The 15,221-nt window shown below is 38.6% G+C and overlaps 2 protein-coding genes and 1 long non-coding RNA gene across 5 annotated transcripts; 2 read left to right on the forward strand and 1 right to left on the reverse strand.

The window, feature by feature from the left end:
- Positions 1-8,825: 8,825 nt before the first annotated feature.
- On the reverse strand, positions 8,826-14,474 carry LOC106787671. Its single transcript, XR_001381831.1, has 6 exons — positions 14,274-14,474; positions 14,008-14,196; positions 13,653-13,929; positions 12,876-13,081; positions 9,233-12,782; positions 8,826-9,136 (listed from the first exon to the last, which is right to left on the reverse strand). It is a non-coding gene; the product is annotated as an uncharacterized LOC106787671 (long non-coding RNA).
- LOC106787668 (probable RNA methyltransferase CG11342) lies at positions 12,450-13,483 on the forward strand. The gene is made up of 2 exons (XM_014750236.1): positions 12,450-12,679; positions 12,812-13,483. The coding sequence occupies exons 1-2, from the start codon at positions 12,476-12,478 to the stop codon at positions 13,382-13,384; spliced, it is 777 nt and encodes a 258-aa protein (XP_014605722.1). The 5' UTR covers positions 12,450-12,475; the 3' UTR covers positions 13,385-13,483.
- On the forward strand, positions 13,646-15,150 carry LOC106787669 (chromatin complexes subunit BAP18). 3 transcript variants are annotated; one of them, XM_014750238.1, is made up of 4 exons: positions 13,646-13,735; positions 14,094-14,185; positions 14,514-14,612; positions 14,719-15,150. In XM_014750238.1, the coding sequence occupies exons 1-4, from the start codon at positions 13,718-13,720 to the stop codon at positions 14,978-14,980; spliced, it is 471 nt and encodes a 156-aa protein (XP_014605724.1). In that variant the 5' UTR covers positions 13,646-13,717; the 3' UTR covers positions 14,981-15,150. The 3 variants fall into 3 exon arrangements, with proteins under 3 accessions (XP_014605724.1, XP_014605723.1, XP_014605725.1); XM_014750237.1 differs by lacking the exon at positions 13,646-13,735 and adding an exon at positions 13,839-13,946; XM_014750239.1 differs by lacking the exons at positions 13,646-13,735; positions 14,514-14,612 and adding an exon at positions 13,862-13,946.
- The last annotated feature ends 71 nt before the right edge of the window (positions 15,151-15,221 follow it).

Below are 15,221 nucleotides of genomic sequence, written 5' to 3' on the forward strand. Positions count from 1 at the left end.
AAAAAAAAAAAAAAGAAAAAAGAAAAAAAATATATAACAACGACGATAATGTATCTTAAAATTAAAATTAGCGCACACGAAGGACGCGTCCATGTCAATTGATATCGAAGCTCGTACGTACGTATACGCATAGATTATAGGAGTTTGTCTGCGAGTTCCTCTTGGTGCAACGAGTCGAGACTGTTGCTACATACGAGACAATATGTCGCGCAGGTTATCAACGAACGTGTCCGGAACCAAAAATATTCGATTTATCTCGCGTCGCGCCAAGGAGATAATACGTCCTTTCCCCTGAAATATCGTCGCCATCGTCATCGAAACGGGGAAAAGAAAGTTTAATGTCTTTATTTACTTCCGCCATAATAGATTCGTTAAAAATCATTCCTAGAAATAGAAAAATATTGAAGTCGCGATAAGACGCTATCGAGAAATTTCGCGAGTCGAGGGGGAAATTTGTTCCAACAAGTGCGTTACATCATTTCTTCGGTTTATTTCGTAAACACCCTGGAAATAGTCAACAACGAATGATGATTATATTCGGAGAAGGAAAACTGCTGCCAAAATTGAAGGAAGATTCAAGAAATTAAAGACCTACGATGGACAAATCGATTAGATCATTTAGATCGATAGATGAAAAATAATCAAAGCGTTAACAGCTGTTAATCGATATTACTATCGATGGATTGCACGTGTATTCGCTTGAAATCGAAGAGCGTACGTGACGCAGGTCATGCCTACTTCACAGATCTGAAGAAATGAGAAAATAATTCTAAATTGTTCTTATCTCATTTATGTATTAGCTTGTTCCATAAGTTCCTTCCTTTTTGTTTGACAATAGACAAGCCTGCATGTCTACAAAGATAGAAAGAACTCATGGGACAACCTAATATATGCGGGAGAGAGAAACTTTCGATCGAATAAATGATTATTCGAATTACTCGTCGAAAGACACGATGGAAAAAAAATGAGGAGAATTCTTTCGACCACAGCTTTGTGAATGACTCGTTCATTGATTCGGCGGCCATTGATTCGACGGCCATTGCGAAAAGTCGTAACTTTCAAGGATTACGCGTACTCACTTTGATCGGCAAGGTCTTAACACGGTTTCAAAGATATTTCCATAACTTAGAACGTTGACAGATCTTCTTTCGGAACGGATAATTCGAGACTGAACGTTTTCGGGCGACGATACGTGTATATTTATTATTGTAATCGTGGACAACTTACGAAACTGTCTGATGTAATATCGCTATGATAACGTTACACCAGGGGAGAACAGAGTAGACGAATGAAATTCGTTTCCTTTCATACGTGCAGAATGGCATGGAGATAGTTTTTATAATAAAACGTGTCTACGATAACGCGAGGATACTTTTAACGAAGCGTATATTTCCTGTAGTAATAGTTGATAATATTTCGCGCAATGAATATATATATATATATATATATATATATATATATATATATATATAGTTATATTAGAAAGAATAAATCAATAAGGTGGACCCTAGTTTTGTACTACCTTATATAGCGTTACGTTTTTTACATACTACGTTGCGATATTTCACATAATTTTCTACGAAGTAATCATCTTAACAGACCAATTGTTTAAACTATATTGAGGAACTCGCGAAGGAAGTTCGACAAGGCGAACGTCATTTTTCAAACGGTCGATGAATCGTCGCCGCGTTTGATACGGTCACGTTTCCTCGATTTCCCTTGGTTTATGGGCTCTCCATTTGTTATGGACAAAGAAATATATCGCCTAAATCGCAGGAACGACTTCCTGCTTCCGTTTGATTTCGAACAAGAAGCAAACGTTAAGTCTATATTAGGTGACAAGAATGGCGATTAGTAAACGGAACCGAAGAAATACGAGTGCCTCTCGTAGAAACTGTTATCTGCCCTCGATATAGACTACCTGTGTCCAAGTAGACACGAGGAAACATAAAAACGGAAGTTCCTTGTCGCAAATGCATACTTTGTTTCCGTTCTACAATACAAACAAAGTATAATATTATAACCCCATAAATGCAGTGTTCCTGTTCTATGTCCCTTTGTAAACTTTGACAAATGAAATCCATTAATACAATATGTAGACGTATGAGATCCAAATTTGAAATGGCCTTCTTTACAGACTACTATTCCCCCATTATCGATATTGACACTCGATATCGGACTTTTTTCTCGAGTGTTCTATCAGACCAACTATTGACACATTTATTTTGCGTTGAAAATAAATAAGTTTTGCTACGTATATTGTTCTTTAATAGTATGTTATACGCGCAGCGAATCGATTGGAAAAAAGTGGACCAACCGGTGATAAGTCGACCTCGTTCCAATATTTCGATCCATCTTTTATTTGTTAAGGATAAGAATGATAAATGTTTGTCGTTTATCATCAATTATTCCATCCATTAGAATCTGTCTGTTTGACGATTCGTATGATTCGAAATTAAGAGGAAAGTAAGTAGGGCATAAATAATTATTCGTGAAGAAAGGTAAAATGGAAGAGGGACGTCTTGCTTGTACACTCAAAATGTCATGAATAGAAAGAAGAAGAAAAGGAAGAGCTTCAGCAGGCATAGTTCGCTTTGTCCGTTCGAATTTCCGTCGCGATCTATACGCGCCCACGCATACGTAAAAATCTGTCTATAGTATCATAGAAAAAAAGGTCTTGGAAATTCGATCGGCGTGAAAATCGGAGAAGAGCCTCCAGATTGAAACTTCTTAGATTTAAAATCCATCGGTTCTCGAAGCTTTGTTCGTTAAATCCGAGGAGGAAAGAATCGAAAAGGTATTTTTCATTGGTTCTACGGATATTTTGAACGCAATGACGTACCCGCTACCAATTATCTAAAGCAAATATTGCACGCATTAATGGACGTTTATGATACTTTTAGCTAACGCTTCGATACGAACACGCTTGTTCCGTCAGGTTGCATCACTTTTCACGTCGAGTTAACGTAAAAATGTATTATCGACAATAAAACTCTCGGTCTGACCTTGCGACAAGATGATAGAGTTATATTCCTTTAACCGTGTCGATCGTTTCGTTCGCGTTACGATATCACGCAATTTTTGAACGATTTAAATAAGTTTTCGTTCTGGATATTTATTCACGTGTCATAACGGTTATCTGCTCGATAAGCAGTTTGCCATAAGTAATAGAAAATAAATGATATCTTGATTCTGCTCTTGGAAAGTACATTCCGTACGCATATGCATATATAATATACACATGTAGGTACTAATGTTTCTACGAGAGATCAATGAAAAGTATTCCAAACGAAATTCAAAATAACGACTTGTAATTATTTCCTTCATAGGTGTACGAAATAACGGGTAACTTTCTCGATGGAAAGTTCCGTCTTGAAATGGCACGAGTTAGAAAATGATATTAACAGAGTCCGCGTCGCGGTCTGAAGCTGCAATTTGCGAAATGCACACACCTCGCAAAACTACCTACACATCTTGCACGTGGAGGAATACCGGTCTAAAGTCCGGGACGAGGAACCGACGAAAAATGCTTCGAACCGGTTCAAGCTCGTTTCGTTTGCGCCTATAAAATGTACGCACGGAGGCGGTGGAAGAAAAAATATTGAAAAAGGGATAAGAAAAGCTATGAAGGTAAAGCTTGAGGAGAAAAAGAAACAAGAGCTCCACCTCCAACGTCCGGTCTGTCTTCCTTTGCAACCTTCCTCTTATAAAAGAAGATAAAAAACATCGAGAAAGAAGGAGAGAATTATTATTATTCTTATTGTTGCTACGGACCGAGTTGTTGAGAATTATTGTCTCTCGAGATAATAAGTATAACGCGATCTACAAAAATCGGGGCCAAAGCTGATATTTTGTCTGCCTGCGTGTCACCTTAAAAATAATTGGAAAAAAAAAGCAAAATAAAGGATTTTATGCAAAAAGATAAATCGATCGAAGTTTGAAAATAATGTGCCACGCGCGTATCCTGTATAACAGCTAGCTCGCACGCGTTTCCGAGGGGTTGCGGTTAATTTAAGTCGAGGCTGTTTTGCTCCTGTCTCCCCTCTTCCCCTTCATTCTCCGAACCATCCTTTTCCTCGTCCGGTTTCTCTCTCGACGGTAAAGCGCTGCCAGCTGCTCGAGCTGCTGCTTATATATATATGTACATATGCACGTATATACACGGAAATACAATTGGACAGGATGCAAGCATCCTTTTCGAAATAAATACTAGGATGTTGACGAAAAGCTTACCTCGGCCTTCGAAACTATCGTATTTCTTTTTATCGATTACAGTACTTTGAACGTCACGATCGATACGTAACGAGTGTGACGTCAAAAAGTATTTCTAATCGATCGATTAAGATTACTCGACTACGTAAATACGTACAACTAATACAACATTTTTTCCATTCATGTATTTTTGATATTATCTTATTCTTAGTAAAAAGAAATATTTTGCGCGTCATTCTTTATTCGTTTAAAATCTATTTGAAGAAAAGATCGATTAAAAACATAACGTTAGAAAGGACTACTATATACATACATATACATAGGAAGAATCGGATTTTACGTGGACGTGTGTGATTCATAAATCGTAAGAAATATTTGCCTTGCGAGAAAGAGAGAGAGGGAGAGAAAAGCACGTGCTCTTTGGTTGCCCGCTCACCCCGGAGCAGCTATCGTTAATGACTACGTACTATGTAATTGCGTCAACTTGTTGTTGAAAAAAATAGCAAAATACAATCGATACGATTTCGAAGTAGCCTACGGTGGAACGACTCTGTTCTTTATCTTTATACCACTAATCACCGAGCCAAGGTGTAACGAATATGCGTGCACGTCTATCTGAAAATGACGATAAAAATAACGTCGGCAATCAAATTTTGGATTTTTAATATTCGCGAAACATTTGTTTTGACGATCGTATAAAACAATGATAACATCTTATTCTAAGAAACGTTAAGTAGACATCTAATTAAATGCAAAATATTAAAGTGTTGTCTAACTCGGAGAAACTTTTGTCTTCTTCGAAAGCAAGCAACAACTTTGATGCCTCTGTCTTGTAAAAAATCCATTTTAATTGCGTCGTATATCAAACGAAAGAACGATAAGATTATTTCCAGTAGACTTCCTTTTACCGACATTCGAGTTTGCGTCGTATCATAGTAGACTTTAGAACGTCGCTGCAAAATTGTATTCGCATTAACGCAATAACGTAACACGCAACTAGCGTGACTTGCAACGAGCACGTGTAAGGAAAAAGAAGCAATTTCTTTCGCTATTGATGTAATCGAGACTTAGGAAGTATCAACGACATTTAGTTCTACAAGAAAGACAGAGACGAGCCAATAATCGATCGATCGATCGATCGATCGCTAACTTTACTCAAAGCATCGCACCCCTGTTTGAACCGTGAACGTTTCGAAATCAACCAACTCTTTCCCAAACTTATTAACCAATTCCTGACCGCGAACGGATGCAAAAGCTAAATTTGTAGGTATCGTTTGATTGCAAAAGGAATATCAATGATTAGAGTACGCATCTATGTTTCTTTCTGAAAAATACAAATTTCCAATAAGTCAAAGAAAATAAACAATTATAAATCTAATCTCTTCTGTTTAGTAATTAAAAAAGTAACTTTTTGTTGTCTTAGAGTACAGATTAATGACACGTGCAAGAACCGACGATAACGACGTCTTTCTTAATCCTTAATGACTGCTGACTATGATGCGAAGTCCCGCATGCGTATTCACTCGACGAATGAATCGAAAGGTCTAACAATAAGTAAGCCTTAGAAAAGAGCTTTCTGTTAAGAGGCACGTACTTGTATCCCCTTTCGCAATGAACAATGAGTATACGTACATAAGTACGTTTACACATTGGAAGGATCGAGCACGATCGGAATAATTCCCATGTTCCTCCCCTCCTTCAACCTTCGCCTCGGTCGAGTCTCCAGACACACGTCGAGCTGGCCCAGCTAAGATCACGAGATAGACTTGCCAGCATTGACTTCAAGGCCAAATCGCTACGAGCTTTTCTAATGTCGCGGATCGATATTTCGCTAAGTCCAAGGACCCTTTCGCGACGAATAACGAAGGTCCAAAGACTCCTTCTTCCTATTCAGCTATTATACTTTAGCGATCAAAAAGGATATCTATATACGCGAGTATTACACGTTCAACGATAAATCGTGCTATCTCGTGACGTATCCTTGCTTCGATGACCCAGTTACACGGTTAAACTCAGCGACCCCTCGGTACGTAGTCACAACTCTATATACATTTATACGTAAATTCATCTCGACGTTTCGAAGGTCGATCCAAGAGAAACTCCTCGATCTATATTTTTATTTTTCTTGCTCGTTATTTTTATCGATTGCTAATAATCGAATGATCAACTCTCCCACTTTTTCTTCTATCTACATAATAAATTCGATCGACATTTGTATATAGAGGTATTAACAGGTCGGTTCGTCATAATTTAAGATCATTTGTATAAGATGGTGGGAAGGAGAGATGGACAGTAAAGAAAGCGGGAAGCCGACGGCCACACAAGCAGCGAGCGGCAAGCAGCACTCCTTAAATAAACTCGTGCAGACTAGTTGCCATCCGTCCATTTCTACTGTAACGTCCGCGATGTATCCGAAACGAGACAAATACTCTTAAAGGATAATGACATCCGACAAGAACGTATTCTTTCCCCTCGTCGAGAGAGCATTAATACGTCTTCCTCCTCTGTCGTCTCTCAACGATCCAGTTTTGCGCGGTTCTTCCTGCTCCACCGTGGGACTTTTTTAGCAACGAATTAGAGACGACCAGCCGGATGTACCGTATATCTACCCTATATATGCGATATAGTCGAAACGACCTCGCTAGAAAATCATTCAGAAAATATCTTTTATTTACTATGTATATTACTTTTCATATATATAAATGTACTCTCTTAATATTTCAGATCTTTTTAACGTTCCTGCGCAGGGACAACATCGAGGAGCAAATTTTCATCTAATAACTCGTATAATATAAGTTAAGTGCATTAGAGTATTCAAATAATTGTTAATTAATCGAAGAAAATGTATATTGTAATTTAAAAATATGGATTTATCTTTTGATGTACCTTCCTCTTCGGAATTTCCTCTAAGACTGACACATTGTCATCTTAACGAAAATATTATTTCTAATAAATAGAAATTCAAATTATAACGTTCTGCACAACGTTCGGAAAGTCATATAAATAATATTTAATAAAAGTATTTACATAGAAAACAAAAGCTCATTTCAACGGTAGATTTCGAAGAGGACAGTGCATAGATCATATATTTTGAACCTTTTAACTACGATAGATACTTGCATGGATTAATTAGATAATTTAATCTGTATTCTAGAGTATATCTTATTCAATTTATCGTTATTTAATTATCCGAGCAAAGACATCCAAGAGCATTCGTTTGACCAAATAAATGTAGCAAATATATTTATTCTTGTTTGAATTATAATTAGATTTATAAATAACTACTCTCTTCTTTTATTCTCAACTTCGTTGCAACGTAAAGAATCTCTGTCGTTCTTTGAGTACGTCTCGATCGTTTGATTATAATGCAAAGTAGGTATATATTCAGGTATATATTCCTATCGCGTGTGGACGGTCTCGTCGAGCGTCTAGAAAAACGTTCACGTTTTATTAACGCATTGTTATTTTTCTTTATTTATTTAACGGTGACTAACTTTGATACCGATAGAAAAATTGAATGTAAAAAGAAAAAGGGAGGCAACCTAAAAAATACATATCGCGTCTACTTTTTGAAGAATAAGAAATTGAAAGCGTTCGGACGATCATTCGGCGATAAAAAAAAACGCGAAGAAGGACGCGGATCAGTGAGTGGCAATGACGAAAATAGTAAATGGCTGGCTGGTTGAGCAAACACAGATTTCGACGATAAGAGGAAGGAGATGATGAAAAGGAGAGGAGAAGAAAAAGAGGAGAAAGAAGTAGCGAGCTAGCAACGAACAAATTGGAATTCCTAAGGTCACGTCCCGGAAGTCGCGTCATCCGCTACAAGATTGGCTTCCGTTAGAATCGACTAGATGCGACGAGGTTCGTCCAACGAATTCGTAAGAACCGATCATTTTCGGAATCCTTCTTTACTACGCAAAACTTTGAAAACCAGTTGATTACTTTGGTCTTCTATATTTCGTTTGTCTTTACCAACTCTTAGATATATTTTCGCAAGAACGAATTCTCTCTCGACGAATATGGTCAAAAGTCTACTACGTACGTTGGGCAAGATTTGTGAAATAAAAAATAAAAATAGGTAGGAGATAATTTATGCTTCTACAAACGAGGAAAAAAAACGAAGCGAGATGAAATGTTATTTCTATATCTTTCTGAAATATCTTTCTTAAACGTCTCATTGCATCTTATAATAATCGCGTGATTCATTTCTCGTGGTTAATGTCAAATAATCCTATTTATGGATGTTTCTATTAATCCTCGGTCGAATGAAAACGAATAAATAAATAAACTTTTTAGTTTGTCGATTCGTTGCGATTCTCGGCCGATTGTAACCGCGTTTAGACGCCGAATTGACTTTAATCCTCTGGTTATTTAAGAAGGAAGAACCTTTAAGGGGCGGTCCATTTATAAGGACGACCGAAAATGCTGCTAAGCGTGGAAAAGCGGATTTAAACGAGGATTAAGTCGTCTCTAGGTCTAAAGAAAAGAAACATTTACGATATAATCATATTTCGACAAAATTCACGCTGTCCGAATATTATCCACGTTGTTCTGCGATGCGACATAGAATGTATAGAGAAGTAATATAAGAGTAAAAAATGACAGAAATACTCGCAAAGCGGAGAAAAAGGGTCGAATAGAATCCACGTGCCTGGCAGTTGGTGCGTTGGTATGAGTGAAGGAAACAAATCGAGGAGGAGCAATACATGGGCTCTCTTCGTCGCATATAGTGGTTAGGGTTGCTCCCAGCATGTAGCCTAGCCGAGCCACGAAAGACGGAAATTTTCTTTGTGTTTCTCTTGTTGTCGCTCGTGAGGTCGTTTTCAGTTGTCCGTTTGTCGGCAAAGGAAGATCCTCGTCCGTACCCAATGACAGGGGGACGGTGAAGCCCCGTTCCGGAAAAAGCGGATTTTCCATGCCTCTGGAAAACATAGAGAATTCAATGGACCGGATGCGCCAATCGGCTTTACGACCAACTTCCGGAGTTATGTATCAGCAGTTTAAATTTTCAACTTACCTATTATTGTAACCACGAGTATCGACGTCTTCAATCTTACTTCTCGAAGAAAGGATCTTCCAGCTGTCCTCGTGCCGTCGACCTACTCGGGGCGGGGTTATACAAATAATCAAATATTTATCCTTCCGTCTTTTAGTCTCAGAATTTCAATCTTCTAGATACAAGTTTCGATTTTATCGTCCGCGGCAACGTTACAAATAATCCAACAACGCGTACCCGAAAAGCCATTCAACAACCCTTTATTCGATGTGCATACATAGATACTGCATATATATAGTAGATGCGAGAATCGAGGATGATGTCAACTCATGCTGACTAATCGTCCACTCACGAAGTTATGCATCATAGAGGCCTTCCGACGATCATCGATGTGTTACCCTTTATTTCGACATTTTCCCACATTTTCTAATCAAGTATTTTTCGAATCTGAATAATTTGTTTGTTCTTTTTTTTTTTTCTTTTAAGGAATCTAACGAGAGGAGTTCTAGAATTGCAGCAACGTCGACTAACACAAGAGACTACTTTACAACGCGTTGCTCCATACGATGCAATTACAGACTCGACGTTTTTCATGATTTTTTCTTTTTTTTTTTTTAGTACAATTATTGCAAACTTGTGCGTGTGTCGCAATCCTTTTCTTTTATCTTCTCTTTTATTCGACATCGAGCGCAGCGAAAATTGGGGTCAATAGGTTGGACTTTCCTCGTCTCCTATCGCTCGATATCTCACGGACAACGTGTATTCCCAGAATACGCGAGGGATTAGTAATCTAGCGTAACAATTTACAAAGATTCATTCTGATACGGATCTGACTTTACTTTACAAAATAGAATCTTTAAAGTAGCATGAGTGCCATAACATAAATGACCGCTCGAATATTAGCAATTTGTAAAGTTTCGGTAAGATTTTCGGTTCGAGTCGAGCGTGGTTAATCCGATCGATGCGTCAGAAACAAAATCTTATCCTTTTTCCTTCGGAAATATTTCAAAAGAGCAGCGGGGAACCGGTTTGCTCGTGCGTTTGGCAATACGCGAGCTCGCGTGCTTTAAAAGCTATTTGGCAAGAGAGATTCTTTGAAAAAAGAAGGAGAGAACCCGAACAAAATTCAATATTTGTATGTTCGGCGGATCGACTCGGCTCGGCTCGGCTCGACTCGGATCTTTTTCTCTGTACTTGTTGGTATTGTAGGAGCACGGCCGATCTTCCTCCCATCGTTATCTCGGAGTACGTGGCTTCGCACATGCCTTCGTTCACGGACGCATCTGCTCTTGAGCGAACAACGAGATGAAAGAAAAAGAAAGGAAATTGCAGCGAGAAGAGTCCAAGAGAATGCGCAAGTTGTGCTCTCCAAACGCGAGAGATAGCCGAGTTGCACCTGCCTTTGCCCGCCTGCTTTTGCCCGCCTGCTTTTGCCCGCCTGCCTTTACCCGCCTGCCTGCCGGCCGGCCTGCCGGCTTGCGTCTACCATTCCACAGACCCTACCCAAAAGGCCTTCCTGCCTATTTTCTACCTTTTTCTACCTGACCTTTCGAAACCTAGACACGCTTGCCTATTTCCAGGGACAACTATCTTCCCATTTTCGTAATTATCCATTGAAACAAAATACTTATACGAGTCCCTAAGAATCTCGATCCTTTTCCTATATCGAATTGAATGTGTAATCTTTCTTTTCTCTTCTCAACGAGAATCGCACCGACACCGTGTCGAGTTTCGCAAACAGAGGAGGAACGTACTCAAATCTATCGTCGTATTGTTTGCGAATTATTGCGACACGCAGTGCGTAGGGGGCTTTACATAATTGTAGGTGTGTCATTTAGAGACCTTCGCGGGTATACTTTTCTTCGTCAGTTTTTCTTCTTCTTTCTTCTTTTCTCTGACAGGAAGTCAGGGTCATATCGGTGCTATCTGATATCGCTAAGTTAATTCGTGTAATTCGAGAGATCGATAGGCATTGTTGACCGATCCATAGAAATTATGCTGCTGCTTACATATAAGTGTAAAAAACATCAGAGACGAATCTATCGATAGATCGAAGGAGATTACAAGGCAAAGATAAAGAATGACTAAAGTTCTCTCGCGAAACGCAAATGCATCGTATCTCAACACGATTCTCCTCGGATTCGCTCGCGATCGAGCCACGTTCGCGAAGGCTAACGTTTATCTGGGTCGCGGACGTCTCTTCGTTTGAGTCTTGCTTCCTTGGATCCTATCCTTCGATCTTTTATCTTTATCCAAATGACTTCTTCCTTCTTTCTTTCCTTTGTCAAATAAATCATATCTCTATGTGTTAGGGCTGAATAAATCCAATATAAATTAATAAAAAAATCTATCTAAACAAATATACGTTCACTTAAATAGCTACATTTCATAATACATATGTAATAATATTATTGAACGTTTCTCTTTGATAATAGGAACAATTTCTCGTGGTTTCCATGAGATGACAGCACCGTCTCTACTTCTCGGTTAATCTTGCCAAGACCTCCCTGCCATGTGACTCATTTTGCCTACAACTTTAAAAAATGACATTCTTTTCGAATACGGAGGAATATGAATGAAGAATATCGGACATTTCTTCGACTAAAATGATGATAAAAAGTTGTACAATCGGAAAGTTATAAGAGCGTGTTTAAAATTGAGTAAAGATCGAAAAGTACTACGATCGTTCGCAACTTTGTAATAATCTGTAATTTGAATAATTCAAATACAAATAATTCAAACTCTTGTATCGAGAACAGCTGTGCGAGAAAGGATTTGTAGTAGTGTTTCGTTTGGTAGGGCAGCACAGTCTTCCGTTGGTTGAAAGAATAATTGAGCAACGTGGTGAGTATTACTACTATATAGATATAACTAATACGATACGCACACTTAGCCAGCCAACTGTAAACGTAGCGCAGCCGTCATTCATTGTATCTTTGTCGAATAGATATAAGTAATATTACTTCTAGTACGGCGAAATTTCGCTCCCGAAGATACACTGCATACGTAAGCACGTGGTCCATGCGTGTCACGAGAGTCGTAACAAATCGTTAACGATTAACATCAATTTTTCTCTTCAAAGTTTCACAATACTTCGTAATTGCGTTAAAGATTGCATACTTATCGACCGTTTTAAAACATAAACATCTTATCGATTAGTTATAATAGCTTTGATGCAACGGTTCAAATAAAATAGAATATTTAAAGATACATATTTTCCATTTAGATAGCAATTCGTGAGAATTCTATAAGATTTCTCGAAATATGTCGGAAGATCCGAAAGAAAAAGAGAAGACGGAGAATATGAAAATAAAGGCGGATCCGGGTGCGAGCAGATATGGGAACTTTATGAATTACTACCAATTTCATAGTGCGGAAGAACGCGTACGGCAACTTCCGCGAGACGTCTGGCAGTCTGTTCGTTCGGACCGGAAATATGTGGGGTTAGACATTGGCTGTAACGCAGGGGTAAGAGCGGGCAGCTGTCGGAAAGGATGGAACGAATCGTTCATAAGTAAACCGACAGATGAGTTCCATTTATCAACTTTTACCCCTTTATCTTCTTCAGAGCCTACAAAATATATTTCTCGTGTTACATAGGAACTGACGTACAAGCTATACGATTTTTTCAATGTTAATTTAACGAATTGCGAAGAAGAAAGACCTGACATCTTTCTGCTGGGTATAGATCTCGATCCGATCCTCATCGAGAGATCGCAGCAAAGTAATCCTCGTCCAGATCGAATTACCTTCGAGTACGGTGAATTTCTTTCTTCCGAGTGCGACCCGACCATCTCGAGGTATCTCAGGAAACTTGGAAGAACCCACTTCGACGTTGTCTTTTGTTTCTCCATCTCTATGTGGATCCACCTAAATCACGGAGACGAGGGATTAGTCAATTTCTTTCGCAAAGCTTGCTCTATCTGCGACACGATCGTTGTCGAGCCACAACCTTGGAAGTGTTACAGAAATGCTTCGAGGAGACTGCGATTAGCCAACTTGGAAGACTTCCCTCTGATAAAGAAATTGGAACGCAAGGGTGACATGTCGGAACAAATAGAACTAATCTTGACCAATCTATGCAATTTTCGAAAAGTTATCGTTACTTTCAGCAACGATTGGCAAAGGAAAATCATGATTTTCGCGAAAAATAACGATCATCGATCCCATTAATTATCTTTCATGTATAACTGTAACTCATTTTTGTATGCATTTTTATAAATAAAACAAAAGAAGTAAAAATTCGAATACAAGATGATCCTATAAATAAAAAAAGAACTAATTAATGGTTTATTACTAAACATATTGTAGTTGAGGAAAGAAGTTAAGAAAAGAAGGAGAACGTGCATTTAGGGTGGTGTATTGGTGGCTCGACAAAAAGAGCATTAAAGTTACAATTGTTTAACGGAAAGATCGCGAGAACGACGCAAGATGGCAATACCGTACGAGCTATTTCCTTTCCACTAAGCGTCAGGCGTATGCGTGCAACAACAAACTCTTTGTGAGATGAACTCAGCGAGCAAGGTAAGCGAAAGAAAAGGGGCTCATAGTCGATGATTTTAGGCACTTTCCCGCCACATAGTGCTTAGCAGCCGTTCTCTCCCCACCGCTCTCGTTCTTCCTTTTTCTACCGCTCTTCAGTCACGTGCATTCCGCTCGCTCTCACTCACTCTCTTTCTTACTTCTATTTCTTTTCGCTATGCCAAGAGCAATGGAGCCTGTGAGTGGACAAAAGGTTATGTTTACGTTTCCTTCATTAGTCATCAATTAAAACAGAATATTTGATTTTTCCTTACTTTAGTGTTTCTTTGAAGGAATAAAATAAATATAAAATATCGAGTTTTTTTTATTTCATCGAATGTCTTTTTTGATGTACTTGTAGGTCGGTGAGATTTTCACCGCGGCTGGAGTTGCCTTTGGGAAGCTCGGCGAGCTAACGATGCAACTTCATCCAACGACAGACTCCCCGGCAGGGTAATTTTAATCTGAAACATATATTTAGATCGTATTTTAATCCGTACACGATTCTCTCCTACGATAAACTTTTCTATTTTCTCTTTACTTTTTGTTTTTTGATCGTACCACCGGCATCTAATGGTCGCCATGATGAATAGTATCACGTGACTAGAACCAATAGAACGTACCAAGTCATGCCAGGAGCGCGCTTTTCAAATCGCGATTTAAACATATGTTTCTACGTAACACTTTATTGAGAACGGTGTAACTTCTTTTTTTTTCCTTCTTCTTTTCAAAATTGTATATATATATATAAGTATATGTAAATAAGAATCCTGTTCTTTAGTAAATGGACTGACGAGGAAATTGAGATGCTCCGTCACTCGGTAAAAACCTTCAGTGAAGATTTGAACAAAATAAGCGAACGCATAAAAGGACGAACGGTGTAAGTTAAGAAGAGGCCACTTTGAGACGTCGGTCTCTAGAACGGTCTCTCAATTTCTTAGTCAGGCTTGATAATATGTTTCCCAATTTTTTCTCTTCGTTTGCAGCTCACAGATTCGAACTACCTTGAAGAAGAAAGCTTTCGAGGAAGCTGGGGTGCCGATTAGACAGCAAAGTCAACAGTCTACGGTTGTACAACAAGGATCTAAACAGCAAAGCGCCGGTAATCAAGCTCTTATCGGAAAGTCTGCGGAAGTTACCTTGAATATGTTAAATGCATCCGAGTCAGAGGTGGACGTCGAAGGATTACCCGATGATTGTCAAGTCAAGCTCGAATTCGAAGGTGCCACGGAAGAGGTAGCTTCCTAACTCTCAACAACGTCTTTTAAATAAAAGACAACAAAATAAATATTGTAACTAATAAGTCGGGAACAAAGCTGTAATCGATTGTTAGCGTACAATAGACTAATTGTCGTAACGGTGAACGGTGAACTGAAAAAGAAAGAAAATTTTTTGTTAATAAATTTTGTCACACAGAATTTGAGAGTATTATTCCCAGTGATAAGTCTCTATTTTAAATTAGAATTACGCAGCCTATGAAAAAATATAT

The sequence above is a fragment of the Polistes canadensis genome, unplaced genomic scaffold (assembly GCF_001313835.1).
Source record: "Polistes canadensis isolate GaletaPanama2010 unplaced genomic scaffold, ASM131383v1 scaffold_109, whole genome shotgun sequence".
Lineage (NCBI taxonomy): Eukaryota > Metazoa > Arthropoda > Insecta > Hymenoptera > Vespidae > Polistes > Polistes canadensis.

What these genes read in the sequence shown, in the direction of transcription:
- LOC106787668 (XM_014750236.1), top strand. Translation starts at nt 12,476, where the DNA reads ATGTCGGAAGATCCGAAAGAAAAAGAGAAGACGGAGAATATGAAAATA. An exon ending in ACATTGGCTGTAACGCAGGG is followed by an intron (nt 12,680 to 12,811) that starts GTAAGAGCGGGC and finishes CGTGTTACATAG; the next exon opens with GAACTGACGTACAAGCTATA.
- LOC106787669 (XM_014750237.1), top strand. Translation starts at nt 13,911, where the DNA reads ATGCCAAGAGCAATGGAGCCTGTGAGTGGACAAAAG. An exon ending in ACGACAGACTCCCCGGCAGG is followed by an intron (nt 14,186 to 14,513) that starts GTAATTTTAATC and finishes CCTGTTCTTTAG; the next exon opens with TAAATGGACTGACGAGGAAA. An exon ending in CGCATAAAAGGACGAACGGT is followed by an intron (nt 14,613 to 14,718) that starts GTAAGTTAAGAA and finishes CTTCGTTTGCAG; the next exon opens with CTCACAGATTCGAACTACCT.